The 24304-nt window shown below is 53.5% G+C and overlaps 3 protein-coding genes across 3 annotated transcripts; 1 reads left to right on the forward strand and 2 right to left on the reverse strand.

The window, feature by feature from the left end:
• Window positions 1-313: 313 nt before the first annotated feature.
• Window positions 314-8979, reverse strand: CDPK8 (calcium dependent protein kinase CDPK8; the record flags this gene model as incomplete). Its single annotated transcript, XM_018782157.1, has 7 exons — window positions 314-1058; window positions 1300-2122; window positions 2872-4017; window positions 4512-4929; window positions 5559-5771; window positions 6724-7854; window positions 8656-8979. 7 exons carry the CDS (start codon window positions 8977-8979, stop codon window positions 617-619), a joined length of 4497 nt encoding a protein of 1498 aa, XP_018636481.1. The 3' UTR covers window positions 314-616.
• A 58-nt stretch (window positions 8980-9037) lies between these two features.
• TGME49_292070 (hypothetical protein) lies at window positions 9038-10582 on the reverse strand. The gene has a single exon (XM_002368508.2). The coding sequence runs from the start codon at window positions 10287-10289 to the stop codon at window positions 9555-9557; it is 735 nt and encodes a 244-aa protein (XP_002368549.1). The 5' UTR covers window positions 10290-10582; the 3' UTR covers window positions 9038-9554.
• Window positions 10583-10753: 171 nt separating this feature from the next.
• Window positions 10754-23517, forward strand: TGME49_292080 (leucyl-tRNA synthetase). The gene is made up of 17 exons (XM_002368509.2): window positions 10754-11885; window positions 12753-12842; window positions 13158-13373; window positions 13812-14113; window positions 14587-14942; window positions 15317-15840; window positions 16355-16531; window positions 16752-16889; window positions 17276-17412; window positions 18115-18248; window positions 18804-18923; window positions 19621-19818; window positions 20345-20486; window positions 20857-21012; window positions 21395-21581; window positions 22259-22370; window positions 22595-23517. Exons 1-17 carry the CDS (start codon window positions 11199-11201, stop codon window positions 22696-22698), a joined length of 3780 nt encoding a protein of 1259 aa, XP_002368550.2. The 5' UTR covers window positions 10754-11198; the 3' UTR covers window positions 22699-23517.
• The last annotated feature ends 787 nt before the right edge of the window (window positions 23518-24304 follow it).

The following is a 24304-nucleotide window of genomic DNA, read 5'->3' on the forward strand; positions in this document are numbered from 1 at the left end:
TCGACACATGACGTCTTTTTGATCGACTTCTCTACGCGAAAAACTGGCAGTAGGAACCCCAACTACGTCTCTGCTGTCATGCTCCTTTTCTTTTGACTGTTCGGCGCGACTGCACTCTCGCTAATCCACGTGCTGTTCGCTGAACATGCTTTTCAATTCATCGCAAAAGCAGCATACGCGCAGCGCTCCTTTATTTCCCTCTTTTCTCGTTGATTCCACTAATTTTCCTCTGCCTCTCTCGAGAGAGACGCCGGAAACTTCCATTCTTCTGTCTGCGATATTCACTTTCAACTCCCGTATTTGTCGGGTGCATGCAGCGTTCACTCCCCTGACGCAAAATCTCGTGTTCGACAATACCTTTCTATTCAAAAAAATGCGGCAGTAACGGGTGACTAATGTTCAATTTCATTGCCAGTGTATTCGGCCTCTCCATTCACCGTTGAGACCTGGCCTTGAGGTGGCATATCCACCTCCCCGCCGGACTCTCTTCCACATTTCCTACATCCTCTCACTCCCTCTTGCTCTATTACCTTCTCGACGTGTACTGAGAGGCTCTCCGGGCGCCTTTCGTCCGCCGTGTCTATGTTCCACTGCGGCTCTTCCGCGATTCTCTCTATCACATGAGGAGAAGGAATTCGTCGTACGTGATATACCCGTCTTTGTCTCGGTCGACAGCCTGAATTTGCTTCAACACCGCTCGGTAAAGCGACATGTTGTCAGGTGTCACGTGCTCGAGATCGGTGAGGAAGCATTCGTCCGCGCCTAGGCCTTCGGGTGCGCCTTCGCCTTCTCCTAACAGGTCTCTTTTCTGGTCAGGAGAGCCCGAGTCGTCTGACGCCTCCCTCAATGACTCGGGATGCATAAATCCGGAAGAGTTCCCCGACTGCGGAGACGAGTCAGACGAAGACATGATCCCGTGAGACAGACTCGAAGCGAAGCCCGGGGAAAGAGGAAACGAAGCAGAAAGAGACGAGGCAGGCTGAAGAGACAGAAGTCTCAGCAGGTCCCGGTAGCTCACCAAGCCGTCAAAACTACGATCAAAGTAACGAAAGGCTGCTCTGGAAAACACACAAACACAGCACGAGACAGAAACATGATTTGGCTCAAAATCAAGTAAAACAGGCCGTACGCATCTACAAAGCGGGAGAGACACAGACACAGATGGATAGATACAGACATGGAGAAAAAATGCAAAAGAAACATAGAGATGCACTTGCGCAAGAGAGCTTGTATACAGTGATGTAGATCTCTGTTGCTGGTTGTATATCGTATGTGAGCGTGTGTGTTTTTTCGAGGTACCTGCCGAGCGATTCGCGTCCCGCAAGGTCAGCATCGGCAAGTGAGGCGGCGACGAACTCGACAAATTCGATGTTTCCGCTTCCGTCTGTGTCCATGCGTGCCACTACGTCGTGGATAGTCCAGCTGTCTGCCTCGCCCTCGCGCCTCAGTTTCTTGCTGTTTCCACTCGCCCCCCATCCTCCGCGCTCTCCCTCTTTCTCCTGTCTCTGCACAGCTCCAGCATCGCCGTCACAAAGTTCCGCCTGGGCCCACTGTGGCCAGGAGAAGGACGAGAGAAAGGCGAGGAAGGGGGGAGGCTCGACGACAAGAAACGCGTGCAGGTTGAGCAAATAAGGCAAAATGTAGCCGACGGGAGGCCCTGCGCAGGAGCTCGTCAACGCAGCCAGGTGGAGCAGAGACCGCAGACTCGGCGGCAAAGCCACATTCCCCAGTGGACACTCCGCGAGGCCCAAAAGGTCTTCTCTCCCCACATCGCCTCCGCGCCAGCCCTCTCTTCCTCCCCTTTCTTCTCCTTCGTTCGCGCCCTCGTCGTTCTCTGCACACCCTTCGTTCCACTCGCTCGCGTCCGCTGCTTCGAAGCTCGAGGGCGAAGCACTGCAGTGCTCTGCTCGTTTCGCGACGCTCGATGCGTCGCTCTCAAAGGCGTTTCTCAAAGGCGACGCAGCACGCATGTCAGGCGAGGCGGAGGAACGAGACAAGAGAGGCAAGAACTGGTGCACTTCCAGGGGAGCCTCCTCCTCTCCACACACTTTGACGAGGCAACTCTCGCACTCGGATGTCACAAGTTCCCTCGCGACGTTCAAGCCCCAAACGATGTCGTCCGCTGAGAGAGATAAACTCGCAAACCGAAATGCGAACGTGATGAAGACACAGATGCAAGACAGCAACGAAATACGGCGTGTGAAACCAGTGTTAGACGGAACACAAGAAGCACACACCCATACACATGTGCGTATGTATGCGCGTTGTCAGTATAAAAAGACAGCTAGCATTACTGAATATATGCCACAAATAAGGTCAACACACAATGATACGCTCAATTACATCGTTATACCTATACATGCACATATATAGGCATACATGTGCATCCACCTATAATCAACGACATAACTGTGTACCTGTCATCTTGTAATTACATATATATATATATATATATATATATATATATATATATATTATACAAATTGTATCTATGAGTACACAAGCATATATACGTGTATCTATCGACCTTTGTATTTGTCGCCGATTAACTGTGCCTCACTGCCACGCCGAGAGCAAATCATAAACAAACGAGAGTCTGGTCAGCCTTGTCTCTCCCCCTGTAGAGACAGGCGTGGAGAAAACCGTTTTCTTCTTAAGTCTCTTTCGCTCTAGACGTCATGCGAATGGGTTAGTACAGAAACTCAAGCGTAGCACGATTTCACTGAGTTGAACAATACAGGATTGCACTGCAAGTGTCACTGCGTTATGAAACAACCTGTTGGAGGCTGGACTTCTGCAGATCGGCACAGCGTCGCCCAGTGTGAGGTCGTCAAGAAAGCAGCCGTGAAAAAGCCTCTGCATGCAGCTTACGAGCGAGAACTCCGCGGTGTCCTCTGTCGAGGACAGAGAAGACCTCCCGAAGAACGCGCACTTCGAGCTCGTCTTCCATCTCGCGGGCGACGACCGTTCGCAAGGCGCGCTGCAGCGGGCCTAGGCCGGCAAAGCGCCGCCAAGAGGTGGCGCCAAGCAGCAGCAGAAATCGACAGTGGAAGATGGCTGCTTGGTCTGGGTCGGGAGGAACCGCCCAAATCAGCGAAGCCCGCAGCAAGCATCCAGGCACCTCAGCTCCCCAACGGGGACGCGAAGGATGTAAAGGAGAAGACGGTGGAATCCGTGGAGAGGCAGAAGCCGGCTGGAGGAGAACAGCTGACGTTTCTTGAGGCGACGAGGTGCGTGAAAGAAAGCCTTCCACGCAAGCAGAAGGTACAGAGGGCGAGGTCGACGAGGCGACGGTGCTGCACGGGTCTCGAGTGACTTCTCGAGGGGGAGAAATCCGGCTGGCCTGAGGCGAGGACCCTGTCTTGAGACCGGCGTCGCCGCGTTCGGTGCTCCCCGCTCTCCTGTCTCCTCGGTCTCCCGACTCCGTGCTCTGGAGCCTCGCGATCTGCCCGGCACGCTTCTCGAGTGCCCGCGAAACACTGATGGCGCCAGGCTGGCCGCGGCGCCCCTCGTCGTCCGTCGCTTTGGAGCTTCTAAAGGCGGCACTGAGCATGCTTGGCGAGCTCACCGACTTGGGCAAGTGCGGCAGAAGGCGGGGGTTGCTCGGCGAGGCTCCCCGAATATACGCCGAGGGGCTTGTTTCGCGGCGGCCGCCCGGCACGCAGAGCCGCGGCGCGTCCAGGCAGTCCCAGGCGCCGCAGGCGGAGCCCGCCAGCGACGCCGAAGACGGCGAGGGCGACAGAGGGACGGGGAAAACAGAGGAGGCAAGTGAGGCAGAGGACGGCGAGGGTGAGAGCGAGGTTGAGGAACAGAGAGACCCAGATGAGATCGAGGGTGAGAGAGACGCAAACGGACGAACTGCCTCCGCGCGTTTTTTCGTGCCCGGAGGGGCGACGTGCCAACTGCTACATGAGAAATTCCTGGCGACCGAGCCTCGCTCCCCGTGAACGCCGTGAAGCCCCCGGTGAAATGCCGGGCTCGACGACGACCGAGGCATCGACAGAGTCGAACTGGAAGCTGGCAAAGGACAAGCCGGACACGAATGGAGACCAAGCGCCATCCAGCTTCCAAGCAAACATGAATGCCGCTAGGGTATTTTGACGTCCAACACTCTTTGCCTGTCTATTTGCACATCAACGAGGCCGAGTCGCCTATCTCGAGGCTTCCCCACTCACCTTTTCCCTGCTGTGGCTATGGACCTATGCATCTCGAGAAATACGTAAACTGTCACAAACATGCGCAAAGACGAAGGTTTACGCCGATTTCTGCCACGTCCTAGAGAGTCAAGTTCGAACTTCTCGACGGATGAGAGCACAACTTCAGTTGCTCACGGGCGTTGCGCGATTCGTTTGTCCAAACGGAATTTCTACTTCGAATTTCGGAATAACGGCACGTGGTCGAGCTACGACCTTTCTCGTCTCATTGCCGCCCGCGTGCAAAGAACACGGGATCTTCTTTGTACAGACATATGTATTTTGAAAGGGCAGCTCCTCACCGCTCCTGTCTCCTACCTTTCGCCCAAAGCTCTCTCTGAACAGCGACGAACCAGGGATGGGTGAGCGTGGTGGCCGCGTCCATGCGGCGGAGGACGCCCGGCTCCCAGCCTTTTTTGCCTGGCGTCCTCTCGCCTTTTTCGGTCGCACCGTCACCCTCGCTGGAGTCGCACGTGACCGCAGACTCCGGCTGCTTCGAGTCCGTCGCCGCACTCCGCGGTGAAGGTCTTTGACTGGGCGGCGAGGCCGCAGAACGGCTCGCGGCGGAAAGGAACTCGGCAGAGAGTGGCCGAACGAGAGACGGACACAGTTGTGTGGAGCCGTGAGAACAGTTGCAGAGAAACGGGTTGTGGAGCAGTCGACGGATCAAGTCTTTGCACTCTTCCGAGACGTGGCGCCAGCAGGGCTCTTTGAACGCAATGTGTGTCGTCAAAATCTAGACAAAGCATTCAGAGAGAAGCCGTGAAGGGCAAGAAAACGAAGTTGCAGTGGACCGTTTAGCCGTTATTCATCCAGCTACGATGGTTCTGTAGTTAAAGGCGTTTCCGCCACCAGCTGTTCGTACACGTCGTACAGCTTTCCGCGCGGAACGCTGGTGAAGAAGAACGTGCGGGAAACCGCCACAACCCCACTAAGAGGTCCGTTTGGGCAGAGAAACTGTCAGATGCTATTGGGTTTATAGACACAGCAACCCAGGGCGCGGTGGCACTCAACGGCGCGGTGCGAGCTAGGTTGTCTCGTTGCACCGTGTGTTGATGGCTGTTTGATTTCCACTCGACACAGAGAAACGAAAAAGCCGCGACGTCTCATCTCTAGGTAGCTGTCGAAACACGGAATATATTCAATTTCATCATCCTTCTTCCTGTGAACCGAACACAGTGGCTTCAAACGCCTTCACCGCATCTTGCTTGGAAGCAAAGAAGTATATACACGGTTTCTGTGGTTCTCCCCACAGTATGTACCCCCCACCCACTGTCGGGAGATCCTTTCTCCTCTTTTATCGAAAGCGTCTACTCGAGGTTGCAACGCGAATCTGCCGCGACCTTCCCCTTCCGTTTCGCTGACCTTGGAAGAGACTTCTGCCTCGGAGTTCCCCTCAAAAGGGGGTGCGCCAGAAATGAGCATGTAGAGAATGACGCCGGCAGCCCACATATCCGATTGGACTTCGTCGTAGGGCAATCCCTTGAGCAGAAAAGGAGACAAGTAGTACAGCGTCCCTACACGCGTGGACATCACGCCTCCGGAGAGTCCACCGCTCGACGCCGCCCGCAGGAACCGCTGCACGCAGCAAGAACAAATACCGTCCCTTTGCGTTTCAGTGGTGACAGCAGACACGCAACTGTCGTCCGCAGGTGACTGTTCCAGACAGTAAGGAAGGTACGCAGCATCTAACTAAAGGACGTTGCACCAAGAGACACCCCGCAGTCGCCTGACTGTCGTTGACAGGAGGATGGCACAACTGGACTTATCGTTGTTCAACGACCGTTGGGATCGCTGGTCTAGTCTGAGGAAGTATACACAACAGACGTGCAACGTTCACGCTCAGAAATGCTACCTGAAGACTCGGAGAAACCTGGACAGACCAAAGATAGGCAGATAACCTCGAGGCCTTTCCAAACACTTTCGTAAAAGAAACAACTGGAGCATACAAAAACCACTCTGTCCCCAAAGAGGGCAGAAACACCGGAAGACGATCGGGCGTTGAGAGAAATCAAGGCACAGAATCGCCGAACAACAGACCTTGGGAGATGAAATTGGCCGCGTCACGGAAAGGCCCAAATCCGCGCACTCCACGGGGAAAAGTGCAGAAGAAAATTGGTCGCTACGGCGTTAAATCGGCGCCATTCTGTCACCAGAACTAAGCGTGCAACACGGAACGTAGATCCCGTTTCCGGCGACAGGAAAACTGAGACCTGAACTCAAATCGGTTGGTTGCAGAGTTGTGGCCTTGCGAGGGACAGCAAATCCTTCCGTGATAATTGCCATAGAAGGTCTACCTAAATCTGCATGTTCTTAATGCCGGATTTGTACGGAGCCCGTGGTTCACAGGTAACTTGGCGACACGGCCAGGCGAGTTCTTCGTGAAAACCTCCAGCTATTTTACCATCCTCGAGTTGCGAGAAAAGTTAAATACTCAAGAGTACAAAAGCGGCTGTCCTCGCATGCGGGGCCGTGAGTCTCCTTCCTGTTGCGGCGTTTATTTACTTTTGTTTCCACCCTTGCTGCTCACCCTTCTCGTCGCCCGCTCGCCCCGAGCGGCGCCTCCAGGCGAGAATCGTCGAGCGAGTCCAAAGTCGGCAAGAATGATGCTGTCTGAGAACTTTGTCTCAGGCATGAGAGACGAGAGGAGACACGCCGGAAGGTCAGCAGAGGCCTCAGGCAACTGGCGCTCGTCCACTCCGAGGCCCGGAGCTGTCTCTGAGGAAGGGAGGGAAGACGACAGTCGGCTGTGTGTTTCCCCTTCCCTTTCCAGTACATCTGCCGGAGCGGGCGCTACGCCCTCTTCTGCAGGGGAAGAGTAGACGCGTGTAGATGAGCCATACGACAGACCGAAAGGAGAGGTGGACGGAGGCGACTGGAGAACGGACTCCGCCAGTTTCAGGGAAGACTTAGCCTCCCTTGCGGTTGATCTTTCTCCGGGGTGCGCACGGGTCTCCTGGGCCAAGTCCTCGCCTTCGTCTCTACTCTTGAAGGGATGCACGAGGAGAATGTTTTCCAGTTTTAGGTCCCGATGAGCAATGCCCTTACGGTGGAGGTAAGACAGAGCTGACAGAAGCTGAGTCATGAAGCGAGCTGCTTGCAGCTCTGAGCAGATTGGTCTGTCGTCCACGAGAGAATCGAGATTTCCCCGCTCCTCCTCCTGGCCGTCTTTGCCAGCGCCGCCGCTCCGTCCCTCCTTCTCACGTCCTGCGCCTATCGCCACACCTTCATGCCTCTCCTCTCCGTCTCCATTGTCTCGGTCACCGCGACATCTGTCTCCCCTGTCTCTGTCTCCACTATCTCTGCCTCCACCGTCTCTTGGTCCGGCTGGGCGAGCCTCGTCGTCTGGCTGCTGCCCGGCCCGTTGGCGCGTCCGCGCGAAACGCGCGTCCTGGCGCGCATGGAGCCACGAGAGGAGGTCGCCCCCGCGGCAGTACTCCAGCACCAAGTAGATGTATTTGTGGTCCTCGAACGTTTCAAAGAGTCGGGCGATGTTGGGATGGTCCAGTTGCCGACAAAGTGCAATTTCCTTTCGGACCTGGGGCAGCTCGGCATGGTTTTCATCCTTGCAGACGCGCTTGACGACGCGCTCCAAACCGGAGAAGCGCTCCACAGCGGTTTGGACTTGGCACCATGTTCCAACCCCAATCACTTCGCCGAGCTGCAGGCCAAGTTCCAAGAGAAAGACGAGCACAAACGTGCATCGAAAGATTGACGTCGACACCCGAGTCACACAGACACAACCCAGTGAAGAAGCATGCTCGCCAGAAAAAAAGGAACGGGCAAAAAGGCGGGCGGAAAAGACCGAGGGAACAGGGAGAACCTCCAAAACGACGCAGCCACCAGAGACAGCCGCGACCGAGACCACGGCAAACACAAAATCGAGACAAACGGGACGACGTCGGCGATCACGAGCAAGTTGTGGATGTTAGAAGACGAAGGACGGTTTGGGTGTGTCACGTCGCTGCGAAACATCCACCGAAAAACATTTGAACATTTCTCTCGAAAGATTCGTGGACGGCTCTTCGCGTTTCACAGCCTCACACCAGCGTACCCTACAAGAGGTCGAAATGTAGTGACCTCTCCAGATTCGGACATTTTGGAAAAGCGACGACGAATCGCTCGTCACAGAAACAGCGACCCAGGTAGCCCTCAAGACGGAGAACCACGCAGACCAATCTCTCCCTTTCTACAAACATCTTTCCGCGCGACTCTTAAAAAAAATCTGCATGCCTGCACGCACATGCGTAGGCGTCCGGACACCTTGAGAGGCCGAAGCCTACATGGGTGGCCAACAACGCATCTGCATCAAGAGAGAGAGGCGCACAATCTCACTCACTTATCGAGGGCGTCCCTCCAGTTATCCACGGAAGTATACGCAGGCACAACGAGATGGACAGACACACAGATTCGCATCTTTTCAAGCAGAGATATACGCACGTTGACACCCATTTCTACTTACATGGTAGCAGGTGGTAATTGGAAGGGTACTGCTGCATATGAGTTGCTGCCGCTTGAGGACGCACCCTTCGCTGCGGACGCGTTTTAACTGTCCAGGGACGGAGAGTCGGTCTTCGTCACGGAGCTGCGCGACTGCTTGTCTTTTGGTGGAAGAATCTCGGGAGCCTGAATCCTCCCCGCGGCGTCGCTTCTGCTCGTCCTCTCGGCCGCTCTCTGCAGAGGCACTTTCCAAGACTCGCTCAGGCTCCGGCGCCTCGCGCTTCTCCAGCGAAACGTGCGAGTCTTCGTCCCCATCTTGGGGGAGATCCAGAGGCCTCCGTTCCATCGCGCGAACGACCTCTTCAGCGGTGGGGAAGAAGACGGAGAGGCGGGGAGAAAAACGACTCAACACCGCGGACGCAACTAGAGTCGGAGCAGCGAGAGACAATCACGTGGAGCAGAGCACAGATCCTAACAGAGCGGGGAGGCTGTCTCGAGACGAGCGGGATACCTGCGCTTGAGAGGGAGACGGCGGCAATGAAATCAAGATCTCACCGTCGACAAAGCCTCTGTTTGATCCTCTCTACAGAAACGTACTTCGTCCAGGAATTTCACCACGATGTGGGCACTCTGCGTTCGCGGCATCATTCTACCACTTGAATCGAAAACGCCTTCCACTTGCTCTACACATCCTGAGCTGCACTCCAACGTCCACTGGGGACTTCGCGAGGCACGGTTTCATGGATCTGCTAGGGCGTCAGTTAGGCAACCAGTCCTTTCTATACGCAAGGCGGCCATGTAAATACTGCCGGGTATACGGAACAACAACAGACACGGATAACTCTGTTCCAGCCGCGGGTGTTTCTGTTCCACGACAACCCGTTCACGGCGCGCCGGACGGTCTAGTGGACCGACAGTCTCTTAAGAGTCACTTCTGCGGACGGAGCTTTCTTCTTGAATCTGCACATGAACGAAGCAAAAGAGCTTTCCATCCTTGCTTCGGGAAAACGGAGAAAAGGGCGATTCCGCGGAGCCGAGCGGCACCCGCGCGGTGGGTGTTCGTGATCTCCGCGGGAACGCGAGACGGAGAGGAGAGACGGGTCGCCACAAACGCAAGAATGGACGCGAGACACGCAACAACCTGCCGAAAGGCACGGAGGCACATGCTGCGCCGTGTTTACCGCGAAAAATCCACGCAGACACACTGATAACTGGGAGGATCTCATCCCCTCGCACGGCGGTTCCACTCACACGTATCGGAAAGGACGCACACAACGCTGTCAAGCATAGATCCAAGTCTGTACCAGCGCCGAGCGCGTGTGAAGTCGGTACAGAAGCGAGACCCCGATGTGCCGATTTCTTCGGGGTCTTGACGGGGAAGTGGAGGGACAAGCAGCGTCTCGACCGGCGCAAGGCCCGGCGAAAACGAAAATCGGCGGATGCACGAAAAGACTTTTCCTGCCGACCTGGAAGAATGATCGAGGCGGGCCAGCGGCACTGGAAGGTGTACAAGTCCGCTTTCTGCGTATGGTTTGTCTTGGTACCACAGTAAGTCCCTTGAAACGTGGAACTGTGCCCGCCGAAGAATCGGAGGAGTCGAGGGCAGCGAAAACGAGCCGAGACAGATGCAGGCGAGTGCAGCATTTGAAGAGGCATCCGCTTCCTCCAGAAGATTGACACCTGCAGTGACCTATCCCGTTCCCGGTGCTCTTGAGCCTTGACGTTCCGTTTCCATCCGTCAAAAACGCTTCATCAGGGAAAGCGCCGCGGAAATGGGTTCGCGACGCCCGCAGAACATTCGAAAACTGGGAGAACAGCTCGCGGCGGCCGTCTCCGCACCCACCTGACGTTCGGCGTCCGCGCGTTCTCTGGTCGCGTAAGCCGCGTCCCAGCTTTATCCTGCCGTTTTTATTATACAAATTGGCAGACCATTCCCAGCGCTGAACTTCCCGTCCGTACTGAGAACCGGCCACCGCGCAAACTCAAACCGGGCTACTCGCGCATAAACATATGGCTGTGAGCGAGCTGGCGTCGCGCGTTTAGAGAGCGAGAGGGCATGCACAGCTGGTTTTCTCGCATGCGGCCCGCCGTCTCATCTTGTCTACGCAGATGCTGACACACGACGATTTTCTCTGGGGCCGACAGCGCCTTCTAGTGGAACAGAAATGGTGGGTTCCTCGCTTCTTCCCCTGTAGATCTTGTCGTTCTTCCCTGCGGCTGGTTCTTCTGCTGTCCGTCGTCATACGACCTGCCTCCCCAGGGGACCCTCTTCTTCCGCGGGAACGCCCGTCGTCGCCACCGTGTCTCTTCGTCGGGGTGAAGGCCTGGACCGTTCAGCGTCCTCGCCCCACGGCAAATCTGCGAATCTCTTGACAAATCGCTGTGGCATAAACTCGTTTTCCACCATTCCTTCTCTTCTGTCCTGCGTCCCCGCGTCCGCCATAAAGCCTCTCCCCTCTTCCCTCTGGGTGTCCGCCGCGGATTGTATGCTTTCTTCACCCTGACGCTTCCTTGTCTTGGGTTCTCGGTGCTCTGCATGTTCCTCAGTGTCTCGCTTTCACCTGAATGGCCTCATGCAAGTCTGCGGGCGAAGCTGTTCGTGACCGTTTTCACCTCCCGTCGATCCCCTCCGGCGAACGGCTGCGCCGCGCTCTCCTGGCTCTGTCCCAGCCTGTCTCCCAGTTTGTTTCCTCGGCTGCTTCTCCGAGTCTCCCCTCCCCAACTCCGAAGCGCTTCTCTTCACTTGCCTCTCTCAGAGCGCCTCTGCCTCTCCCGGCCGTTCTCTCCCGATCTCCTCCATCTGCATCCTCTTCTGCCGCGCCTCTTCCGGTGCTTTTTCGCGGACTTTCTTCCAAAATGGCAGCAGCTCCAGCAGCGCCTCAGTCGCGTGGTCGCCGCGACAAGCTTCTTAGCATCGAGGAGGCGATTCAGGCTCGGTGGGCCCGCGAAAATCCTTACGAGGTCGACGCGCCCTTGGATGCGGCAAATGCCGAGAAGAAAAAGTATTTCTGCAGCTTCCCCTATCCGTACATGAATGGAAAGCTGCATCTGGGCCATGGCTTCACCTTGTGCAGGGCCGAGTTTCAGGCGCGTTTCCAGCGCATGCAAGGCAAAAACATTCTCTGGCCCCTCGGCCTCCACTGCACAGGCATGCCGATTCTCGCCTGTGCCGACAAGCTGAAGCGAGAAATCGCCATGCGAAAAGCCGAACAAGATTGCGGCGAAAACGGCGAAAAGCGGGAACATGTGGAGGTAAACTGGAACTCTTCTGCGCGCGAGAAAAGACACGCAGTTCCCCAGATGTGCATTTGCACTCAAATGCTCACCTACGAGTCCCTTGTCATTTATATATTTATACTTATATATATATATATATATATATATGTATAAATCTGTACATGTGTATTACTGTGTGTACATGCGTGTGTCCAGCTGCCAGAATGTTGGAACATCCAGAGACAAGAATGTTTGCGCGTCTACGTATCTACGCCGTATCTACGCCGTATCTACGCAGACATTCACAGCGTCGTCTGTCCGTCATGCTGATAGGCGCAGTGCCGGACGTATCTCCGCAAGGATAGCCTGTGAACGAACTTCTTTTCTCGCAATTCGTTCCGCCTCAAATTACAGGAAGCCACTTGGTCTCTTCGGTGTGGAGGTTCAGAGAGCACTCTCGTCGCCGAAGCGAGGCGCCGCTGACGGCAGTCAAAGCAGCCAAAGCTGTGCGAGGCCTCACGTGGACTTCTCTGCATGGAGAAGCGCAAGAGCCGATGCACCTCGGACGCAGTCTGTGTATAGAACCACCCAAGTCTCAGTGTTTTCGTTCGCTCAGGGGTGCCCAGAAAGGATGGTCACGGTAGCAGTAGAAGGCGCGTGTACGGCGCAAGACCTTGCGAAGGCAAAGCGGTCCTGGAAAACGCAGACGATTGGAGAGAACGACGTCTGTCGAGTGTGATAAGACGTGCATTGCTGTTTGTGTTGGTATCTTTTTTTCGTGACATATACGCAACAGTGCTGGTTTCGAGTTTATATTTGGAAGTCGTTCTGGGCCGGAGACTCCACGGGCGCTGTCGACGCTTCCACACTCGCGTGTGTACGTTTGCCTCTTGTCTTTTTCAGAGTGCAGAGAATAACAGCGCGGAGCAGCAGAACGGCGAGGAAGACGCAAAGAAGAAAAAGTCCAAGGTGGCCGCGAAGACCGGCAACGCTGTAAGGCCGTCCAAGCCCCCAACAGCTCTGTTCGATTCGTCCTGTGTTCTCCCAGGATTTCTTTCTGTTTCCTGTTCGGTGCTCCTGTCTGCCGTCCATCGACTTCTGGCTCGGTCCACGCCGTCATTTTCCTTCTCGTCTCGAGTTCGCTGCTCTGTCTCCACTGTTCGCCTCCTGGTTCGCGTCTCTCTTCTGTCTCGCCTTCTGGCCACTCTGGCGGCCGCTGCGGACTCGTCGCTTATTGAGCGTCCTTCCTTCAGTCCGTGAGTCTTCTGCAGAGGAGGCACTTGTGTCGCCTGTCTCTCTTTCTTTCAGAAGACGCAGTGGGAAATCATGCTCGGCATGGGCATCCCCGAGGCAGAGATCGCCGCCTTCGCCGACGCGCAGCACTGGCTGCGCTACTTTCCGCCGCTTGCGAAGCGCGACGTAACTCGAATGGGCTTCGGAATCGACTGGCGAAGGTCGTTCGTGACGACGGATGTGAACCCGTTCTACGACGCCTTCATTCGGTGGCAATTCAATACTCTCATGGTGAACATCTCCCCTCACCTCGTCTTCCGGTGGTCTCCCTCCTCGTCTCCCATCAACACATGCATATGCATACACATGCACATGCATACATATACCACATAGGGACAAATATATATATATATATATATATATATATATATATATATTTGTTGGTATTCTTGTGTGCACAGCTGTTCGTGGAGGGAGGTACGTAAGAATGTAAAAGAGGCACATGCATGCACAGCCATACATACATATATATATATATATATATATGTATAAATGTGCGCCTATGTAGATGTTGAAGGGCATAGGACTACCTATTTCCTGCAACCAGGAAGTATTTTCTCTCCATGGAGTGTTTGAGCCAGATGTCGACGGGCGTTCCGCGTGGAGAGGGCCAAGGCCAGAGTGCAACAGGCTTGTTTGAAGAGCCGTGTGGACGGATTGTGCGTACAGAAGCGCGGAAAGCTCAAGTTCGGCATGCGAGCGACGATCCTCAGTCGGCGAGAGAAGCAAGCCTGCGCAGACCACGACCGAGCGAGTGGTGAAGGTGTCGGGCCGCAAGAGTACACAGTCGTCAAACTTTTTCTTCAAGGAGAGAAAATGCGAGAGGCGCCAGTTCCGCAGCACCAGCCACTTGTCCAGCTGCTCGAAGCGGTGAAGGCGTACGGCGCCAAGAAGGTCTCCCTCGTCGCCGCGACTCTCAGACCCGAAACGATGTACGGCCAGACCAACTGCTACGTTCTTCCCGAGGGAAAGTAAGTCGTGGAAAAGGGTCAAGAGCGAAGAGCCAAGGGAACTCCGCGGCCCAGTGTTCGTCATCAGATGAAGAGAAGACGAGCTCACGAAAACGATGTGTATCGAATGTTTTAATGTCGCAGCACTGACCTAGAGAATACCAGACGGTTGTGAACAGGACAACTGAGTCCAGCAGGGGTAGAGAGAGACAGAGTCATAGGAGACTCAGGCGTGACTTCGAAGTGTGTTTTGGAGATGAATGCATGTGGAAAACGAGAAAGGAATGCATGCGTGAAGGTTGCTCTAGGTCTGATATGTGTGCACGTTTTCCAAGTAAGTGCTTTCAGAAATTCAACGCGTAGAGACTTTTCGTTCCTGCTCTCTTGCCTTCTCTCCAGGCTTGCCGTGTTTATCCACCCGTTCCGCATATCTTTCTCTGTCGACGTGCATGCGCTTTCAAGCGTCTCCATTTGCTGGTGTCAATTCGTCGCAGATACGGCTTGTATTTGGCGTTCACGAATCCAAAGAAGAGCCTGGACAAGGCGGAAGAAGGCGACGGCGGGGCGCAAGCGGCCGAGTCCGAGGAAGAGTTCGAGACGCTGATGACTCGCGAAGAAGCTCTAAGTACATGCACAGAAGTCTTTATCTGCAGCGAGCGATCTGCTCTCAACATGGCCTACCAGGGCTGGCTGCCTATGCAGGCCGCCGAAGACCCTGACGCCTTGCCGGTGCCACACTGCCTCGGAACGGTTGACGGCATGAACCTCATTGGTCTCCCACTCACTGCCCCTAACGCGACGTACCCAACGATCTACGCTCTCCCCATGCTAACAATTTCCATGAACAAGGGTAAGCTGCACAACCTCGACAGCTGCGAACCTAAATGTCACGCTTTCACACACACGAGATATACATATATATATATATATATATATATATATGTAAATACAGTTGCATACTTGTGTGTTATGTGAGGGTGTATCCACATACGTGGATATGCATAGACCTAGATGCATGTTGGAGGCATATGTGCAGGAGTATACATACATACATAGATACATATACATATATATATATGTATATTTATACTTATGTATATTCAGAACACTGTCCGTACAGATATTTAGCTGGAGAATCTGTGGGACACTCTCCGACCATTTCGCTTTCACCACAGACATATCTCCATTTGTGCACGGAGAGCAAATATGTGTGTTTATCTGTAGGGACGGGTGTGGTGATGTCTGTTCCGAGCGACGCGCCGGACGACTACATGGCGTTGCAGGACATTAAGAACAAGCCGGATTTCTTCAAGGACCGCTACGGGGTGTTGCCCGAGTGGGTGGGGCCGTTCGAGCCTGTGGCAATCATCGACATTCCAGACTTGGGGGCGCTGCCGGCCGTGACGCTGTGCAAAGAGAAGAAAGTCGCGAGTCAGAAAGATACGCAGAAGCTGCAAGAGATCAAAGAGGAGGTCTACAAGAAAGGCTTCTACGACGGCGTGCTCCTTGTCGGCCCGTGCGCAGGCCAGAAGGTTGCTGACGCCAAGACCGTCATCCGAGACCAACTGATCGAACGCAAGGAAGCGCTCCGGTACTTCGAACCGGAGAAGCCTGTGGTGGCCAGGAGTGGCGACGAGTGCGTCGTCGCCTTCATGCATCAGTGGTACCTCGACTATGGCGAAGAAAAGTGGAGAGAGACCGTCGAGGCGTACATCAACTCCGAGCAATTCCAAACGTTCTCGCCCCAGGTCAGAAACAACGCATTTCTTATGCGCTTGAATGCACGCCCGACCTCGCCGAGGAATGGGTGCGGAAACTGAAAAAAGATTTGCGATGGATGCCGTCTCTTCTCGATACCCTCTTTATGGGGCATTCGTAACTACATCCACACGCAAAGACCAGTTGGCGTCTCTACAACGTCAGGCCCATTTCGCCATATAAATAAATATATACATATGCTCATTTACGTGTGTGAGTGTCATGGTGAGGATGTGCGTCAGTTTTGATGTGGATACATTTATAGGTGTTTGTTTTCAGAGGATATCAAAGTATGTATACTGAGGGGAATGAAAAGGGCGCTGTTTTTCTGGAACGTTCGCCTTCGGCGACAAACGCGTGGTTGGGTGTGCGGCGTTTGCGGTGACGACAAGGCGTAGTGGACGTCGCCTGCGGACTTGGTTGTGTCTATCTGCAACGTTGTCTACCTCTCCTCGATTTCATTCGTTTTCGTTTTCTCTGGTTTTCTTCGTTTCGCCTCTGCAGGTGCTACACCAGTTCAAACACGTCGTCGGCTGGCTGCGCGAGTGGGCCTGCAGCCGCAGTTACGGCCTTGGCACTTACCTTCCGTGGACGAAGGATTCCTCGCGCCCGGTGCTCATTGAGTCGCTTTCAGACTCGACGATTTACATGGCCTATTACGCCATTGCACACCTTCTGCAGGTACCTTTCCTACGCCGCGTCGACAGAATGCATGTGCATGTGCATGCAAGTATCTTTCCACACAAAGCCGCCACGTTGCTTGACCGAGGAGTGGCTTTTCAAAGGAGGAGCAAACAGGTGTAGGTTTCTTTTCTCGAATCGCCAGTGCAGGTCGTCTGGTCTCATCGGGGTCCTGTCTCGTATGTCGTCTGTGTCTTGCGCGTTTTTCGCGTTTTCTCAGGGAAATGACATGTATGGCCAGGCGAAAGGCCCCCTGGGCATCGCTGTGGAGCAGCTGACCGACGAAGTCTTTGACTACGTCTTCGCACAAACCGACGACCTGCCGAAGGGATCGACCATCCCGGCGGAGCACCTGAAGGTAAAACGAGCCGCAAAACTGGAAGTTGAAGCGGGAGCAGCCCAAACAACGCGGATCCACAGAGAGTGAAGTGAATCGTCTTAACTTGCTGTCAGTTTCGCGTGCAAGGTAGTTCTGTATCCGTGATGTCTCAGCAAGTATTTTGAACAAGCTGCGTACATGCAAACGAGAAAATACATGTATCTCATACCTTTGTGTCTGTTTATACATGGTTGTATCTACTCCGCTTCGATCGGTAGAGAGATACGGCCACAGAACAGCATATCCCGGATGGAAAGCTCTCCACTTCCTTCCACGGTTTTTCGCAGAAGAGCCGAGCACGCATGTGGTAGCAGAGAAGGAGTCCCCATATTCGTCGCTTTTTCTCGGGGCTACTCTTTCTGCAGCGCATGCGCAACGAATTCGAGTACTGGTACCCTCTGGACCTGCGCGTGAGTGGGAAGGACCTCATCTTCAACCACCTCACGTTTTCGCTGTACAGCCACGCGGCGATATGGCCTCACCGCCCGGATCTCTGGCCCAGGTAGAAAATCGAGACAGAAACTGGAAAAGTGACAGTGTGGAACGAAGAAACCATGTTTGAAAGGGGGATTCAGTGCGAGGGATGCGAGGAGCTTTCTAGAGGATCTGTATCGACAAGCTGTAAACTTTGTACGCAATTGCCTATATTAGGCTGACTTCTACCCGAACAAAGCGACAAATTGAAGGTGTATGCATTGCCGTCGTCTCACGAACTCTAAAAAACGCAGCTCAGCTCTAAACAAATGTGTCAAAATAAACTTTTTAGTGAACCTGAAACTTCACCTGCACTCTATAACACAGTCGGGGCCAAGTAGACGCACGGGCGGCCACACGGTAGTTAATGGCGAGTCAGGAGCTGCGCGCCTTCTCATTGGTGACGTGTGGAGTGTTCGCTGGAGTCTCCGTGACGCGGAAAAGACTGATGACGGGGGACGAGACGGTGAGGGGTGGGTGTGTGTTTGCATTCAGCAGCGGACCTAGAACGGTTGTCTCTCGCAGTCCTCTTGGTTCTGTCTTTTCGACCTAAGTTGGGTGTCGTAGGTTGTGCACACCGGAAACACACTGTCTGCCTCCAGTACCACACGTGAGCCCTTGGCACCTTGACGGACTTCGCGCGTATGGTTCAGCGTTTAAATGTTTGCTGCGTAGCTTACGGGCGGAAGTGGAATGGGCGGGTTGCCAGTCCTCGTGTGCGAACTTTCAGGGCCTTTGTGTGCAACGGCCACATCATGGTCGATGCACAAAAGATGAGCAAGAGCTTGGGGAATTTCATTTCCATTGAAGACGGCATCAAAGAATTCACTGCCGATGCCATGCGGGTCGCCCTCGCCGACGCAGGTACAAGAACAGTGTTTTTTTCGGTGATTCTCATCCTACGAAGCTGCGCATCAAGGTCCATAGTCTCTCCTTGGCACTCATGGGCATATATATATATATGTATATGTACGTTCGTGTATGCAGTACATCTGTTTAGATCGAGTGTGGGGTAGGAGTCTTTAAACATATGTATATTTATGGGCGTCGTTACACATTTGTAAGCGTCAGTGTGGAGCTTCCACTGAGGCAAGTCTTTGCGTGATGCGTGCGTTGATTATCCCTCGACTCTTGTATGCATCTGTGTTTTCTCGTGTTTCTTCTGAGCCCCAATTCAGTTCGATGCTTCGTTCCCATCGCTTGATTCTGTGTCCTCTCCCGCATACTACGCAGACACCTGTTCTACCAACTTGTCTCTCCAACGTAGGGGCTACGCCTCCGTCAGTTCCTTTCCTTCTCCTTCTGCTTTCGGCGGTTTCCCGCGTTACGAGCGCTGCACTTCTTTCTTGGCGTTGCTTTGCCTCCTGTGTGACTTCACTTGCTGCTCTTTTTCAACGGTTTGACATTTCTCCGTCACAGGTGACACCACGGACGACGCGAACTTCCAGCGCGAGACAGCGAACGGAACCATCATGCGTCTGTACCTTCTGGAGCAATTTGCCAACGAGGCTGTGAGCGGCGCTTTGCCGCTTCGCACAGGTGAGAAAGCCGGTGTCCAGACAGCTGCGTTCGACAGGTGTGAACGCATCGTGCGTTGAACATCTCATGAGGGGATGTGGATTAGCCTCGGTGTCGTAGATTTCGATCGTCAACACGAGTAGCTCTCTTAAGCAGTCCAGTGGGGTGGTGGCGCACGACCACCGTCGAGAACTCGGTTGTCGCTCTCATCGCTGGAGCCGTTTTCTGTATCCGAAATGCTTCGTTGTCTGACGCCACTGCGAGACGGTGCAAAGTCTTTCGGGAGGGCCAGCGCCGGACCAAAAGAATCAGGTGAAATCGAAAACAAACACGGAGTGGTCTCTGCTACAAAGACAAAGTCGCAAGGCAGGTCACTCGCGAGTTCGGCCAGAGCCATCGCCAGGGCAGATACGTACCCTGGTTTTTGGATTTGAAGCCTCGCACCGCGAAGAACCTGAGGGCAGAGAGACACACTGTTCTCTACAGATGGGCAATTTACGCAGTAGAGAGAGATTCGGAGTTTTACACCCTTTTCGTCCCGCATCTCCCGCTTTGTGTGTGTTTTCCTTTTTCGCTCGAGTTATCGTTCGCGTCTCCTCTTTGGTGTCTGCTGTGAGTTGCCTTCTGCCCTCTTCGGTCAGTGCCCTTGATCTGCCTTTGTGCCTCCCTGTCTTCGTCTCTGGACTCCGTGGCTCGTTCCTTGTGCATCTCTTTTCAGGTCGCTACTCCGACGCGGACCGCCTGTTTTTGAACGAGATCGTGACGTGCACGCAGGAAGCAAAAGAAGCGTACGAAGGCTTCCAGTACAGAGAGGCACTGAAGAAAGGCCTGTACGAGATGCACACACGCAGAGACCAATATCGTCTTCTCTGTGGCGAGGACCACATGCACAAGGACATGGTCGTCACTTGGCTGAGTAAGGGAGAAGGGCGCTTAAGCGCCTGCACGAGACGAGGGCTTCCTAGAGTCTCAGGCAGTTCGCTCGACCTCCAGAAGGCAACTCCGCGGGGCCTCAGAAGGCTAGATGTATGAATGTGAAGAAAGGTTTCACGCGTGTTTTCTGTTCCAGAAAACGCCGTCTTCCGCTGTGCTTCTTCGATCAACGCGGCATATCGATACCTGCAGGGTTGCTGGAACCATGCGACTGTATCTCGGTTGGTACAGAATGTCCAGCCGGTGCCGGACATCGATTGATTATGTCTATCTGTTTATCTAAGCGGATACTCGGTAGAATGCGCATTTGTTTATGTTGCATATCAAGGTGGCTTCATTTCTACTCTGCTCGACCAGGACGCGGGGAGTCAAGCACGCATTTCGAAGAACCAAATCTGGACGCGTTCGTCTCTGTGAGAGGCTTTCTCGTTCTTCTTCGACACACAGCTCCTTCGCGTTTCTCGCAGATTTTCTAGTTCACTTGGTGCATCTTTTGTGGTGGTCCTCAGAGACACAGTGCCAAACTCTCGCTCCGATTGCGCCTCACATCTGCGAGCACATTTGGAGTGAAATCCTCAAGGAACCTTCTCTCATCGTCTCTTCCGCCTGGCCGACGTTCCCTGAACATGCTCAGGATCCTGTCCTGCACAGGTGAGCACCGTCACGAACTCACGTGAACACGCAGCGTCTACTCGCTTCTAAATAGGTTGAGAGATAGAGATCGACGTATGGATAAGGTTTCGGGTATGTATATACATATATATATATATATATATATGCATGTGCATATATGGATATGAACGTGCATACATAATGGACTGTCTTCGATCAAATCTGCATGAGCCTGTGTCTGTGGCGCGTTCTTTTTGCTGCTTGCTTTGTCCACTAAGTGGGCTCTCTCAAAGCCGCTCTCGTCCTGAGTCGAGCCAGGGTTGAATCTTTCGCTCTTCTGCCAACGCCTGTATTGTGTGTACATTGTAGAATGTTTCTCTGCCTGCCTTGGCTGCGTTTGACTCTTCAGACAGTTCCTCTTGCTGCTGGCCTCCGTGGAGGACTTCCGCAGAACGAAGGACAAGGCTGTGCAGATGCTCTCTGGAGGAAAGAAGAAGGGCCAGCAGCCTCGACCTGCAGATCAAGCTGCTCCGGCCTTGACTCACGCAGTCGTCTATGTTGCCAAGTAAGAAAATATCTGCATCTCTTTTATTTGTATATATGTATTACCATGCAGAGACACATCTGCCTGTATGCATATATATATATATATATATATATAATTATGCGGACATCCTCATATATGTGTGTTGCCACATAAGGAAATACCTGCATCTCGTATATCTGTATAATCCTATTACTGCATTAGCGCATTTGCTTATGTAAACATATGTGCATGCATCATATTTGTACGTATGGAGAAGGCGCGCCTGGTGTATCTGCGTCAATATGCAGACATTTGTGTGTGTGTGTGTAGGTAGAAGCAGGTGCGATTGTTTGCGATGTTTGTGGTCTGAGCGTCTAGCGTTTCCCGGGTCTTTTGTCTCGTTTTGTACTTACGTCCGCAGGGAGTATCCTCCCCTTCAGCAGCAAGTTCTAACTCTTCTGCAGAAGGCACCAATCCACAAAGGAGAAGACGGGGCGTGGTGCGCAGGAAAGGAGTACATGGACATTGTCAAGAACGACGAGGGAATCAATGCGCTCGACAAAAATGCGAAGAAGGAAGCTATGGCTTTCGCTTCTTTCCAAATGAGGGTAAGGCATGATGTTTCGAGATTCGAGTACTTTAGAATTCTTTTCTGTGGCATGTTCTGGGAACGACGATTGGCTTGCAGTTGAGGAGGCCTACAGTATCTACGGTGTCCATCGGACGCGACTGCAGAGAAGGTCTTTTCGCTTCTGCCTGTTTTTCGAACGCAAGCGCAGTTCAGCGAGATCTGACTACATCGATGGCTTCTAAGATTGGACTTTTCTGTTGCATTTGTCAGAGTGACTGTCGAAATGCGCATTGTCTAAGGAAATAAAAGCAAAACTCCAGGTTTTTGCACGCACCAAATGAGGAGAAAGGTCGTCGGCGGAACGTAGGTGGCGTGTCTCGAGTTCCACCGTTCGTGTTTTTTACGCGCCTGGCAGCTGCCCAAAGTGTCTGTTGTGCGTCTATGTTCGTTGTGGATCTGAGGGTTTCAGAGGCGCGACTGTTCGTTGCATGCACGGTTTTAATATGTTTTTTGGTGGAAAGCATCGCCCCATGTTACAAAAAAGCGAGGCTTTCGCACCTGGTTGTTAACTCTCTTGTGAGGTTGCACTTGTGGACGGCTGCCGGTGGCGGCCGATATCTCTTTGGGTTTCGATTTCCCATGGCATGCCTCCTTCACTAGAGCTGAACAGAGGCGAGAGCGATAGATCCACTTGTGTTGTTACGAACTTCTCAGGATGAACTGAAGGCGTACGGTCGGAGTGCCTTGGACCTTCGGCTTCCTTTCGACGAGCTGAATCTTTTGCAGTCTCACCAGCGCTACCTTCAGGCCTCTCTCGGCCTCACAGGTGAGGTTTCTGTGTGTATGCCAAGAAGGGTGAACAGGGGTGGGTTCGCTTCTTTGTTGTGTTTGTGCTTTCGCTTCAGCCGCTATTTGTGTGACTGAGATAGACCCAACTGAAAACCACGTGGTCGTGTGACAGAGATAATCAGGGTAACCTGTGACGTTTTTCTGGCACGACGTTGTCGGTTCTCCCATCAACTGTTTTCATGAGTGGGTGCCATTCTGCAGAAATCGTCTTCTTGCCGAGTGACGAGGCCCACCCGAAGGACGACAGTCCGAATCGAAAGCTGGCAAAGCCGGGAAAGCCTTCCATCTTTTTCTACGTTGGCTAGAGGGGAGAAACAACAACCTGAAGCCGCTTCGCTGCAAGCGAAGTCGAGGGCTGGGGAAAGCGACGCACAGCGATGCTGTAGAACAGACGAAGAGAGACCCTAGGCGCCGAGTCAGGCGTGACCGTATGCATATGTGTTTTGTTTCTGTGGCGAATCACAGCCAGTTCCTTGCGAAGCCAACCTTGTTTCTAAGTGGAGAGTGTGGCGAAACGGGAAACTGCGCCGGTCTCGTTCGTTTCGGGTGTCAGCGAGAGACGTGCTCGATGTTGCCCCGTGTCTCGCGACACTTTCTCCGCGACAATTCAGGAGTATTTTGGCAAATTGGCGTGACCACACGGCGTGTACAGTGTCTAGCTTTGTACGTGTGGGTGTCTCTGTGTGGACCACTTACGCGTCTGCATAGCTTTACTATGTGTAAATTGTCTGTGTATGTTTGGTCTGTGTCGTTGGAGTTTGTTTCTGTCGTGGCCCTGAACCGACCAGGTCGGCAACCCTTCCTGCGATGCCCTTCCGGTGCCGCGGAAATCTTCTTTCTCAGTGAAGACCGCTTGGGAGAGCAGGGCGTCGCTGGATTTCGCTAGTCTTGGGGGCGCCAGCGATAAATTGGTGTTTTCACAGGTGGTGTAGTTTTTTTAGTGGCCCAAAAGAAGTCTCTCTGTGGAGGTGCAAAACCGGGCTGCACGGAATCGGCCCGTTACACTGTTGGAGACGAGATCATAGCAGATCGTTTGGCGAAATGTCAAAACACAGTTCACGCATCGTTGAAACGCGTGATTTCAGAAACTCCACCTATCACATTCTGAAGCAGGGCAGTAGAGGAGATTAGGTGTACACGTAAGAGCAGGGGCCCAGCGTTTACGGAATTGCGGGTTCTTGGTTCCGAAGAAAGTGTAAGCAACTGCCAATTGCGGATGGCTCGCCAAGCTCGTCGACGGGACGCGTCGAAATCTCGAGAACGGAACTGGAAATAACACCCGTTGTGCAGCATAGTCAAATCTCCAACCGCGCTCCCTGTGTTAGTGTGACACACGCTAGGTGCCGTCACCGACGATATCCACGAAATCCACAGACTGTTGTGTTTAAAATGGCAGCCGAGCCGCAAAAGTGATACCGACCATAGAAAATGATGTGCAGATATTTGGGACAGATTAGGTAGTACATAAATGTATATGGTTGTATTTACCCATCTGTGAGAAAAAGACAGAGTGGCGCTGTATCTTCGTAATTGAACTCTCGATGGTTGCTGTACCTCACCACCCCAATGGACCGCTTCAGACGCTTTAAGTGCTAGATTTCAATACTCTGCAGCGTCTGATGTGAACTCTGCACAGTATACAAAGCTCGCCCTCTCCAAGGTATGGTATGCCAGGTCTCTGCCCGCTGCTCTGAGGGGAAGACAGAATCCTGGTACGTGTAGCCATCTTTCCGTGAAGTCTAGTGGCACTCTCGCCAGTAACGGTGGTCAAAGCATCGCGCTTCATCCTGACCCGTGAGGCTCTCGCGCTCATCTACGTCTGCTTCCTTTTGTGGTGTGAGCTGCCCAGAAAAAGATCTGAAAAACATTTGCGAGGCAAAAACACAGGAAGGGCGCTCTGTAGGCGTTGCA

This window comes from Toxoplasma gondii, chromosome IX (genome assembly GCF_000006565.2).
Source record: "Toxoplasma gondii ME49 chromosome IX, whole genome shotgun sequence".
Taxonomy (NCBI): domain Eukaryota; phylum Apicomplexa; class Conoidasida; order Eucoccidiorida; family Sarcocystidae; genus Toxoplasma; species Toxoplasma gondii.

Coding starts and splice junctions, on each gene's coding strand:
- TGME49_292080 (XM_002368509.2), top strand. CDS start 11,199: ATGGCCTCATGCAAGTCTGCGGGCGAAGCTGTTCGTGACCGTTTTCAC. Junction 17,413..18,114: donor CGCCCGGATCTCTGGCCCAG/GTAGAAAATCGA, acceptor GCGAACTTTCAG/GGCCTTTGTGTGCAACGGCC. Junction 21,013..21,394: donor GCAGTCGTCTATGTTGCCAA/GTAAGAAAATAT, acceptor TTACGTCCGCAG/GGAGTATCCTCCCCTTCAGC.
- TGME49_292070 (XM_002368508.2), bottom strand. CDS start 10,289: ATGCCTCTTCAAATGCTGCACTCGCCTGCATCTGTCTCGGCTCGTTTT.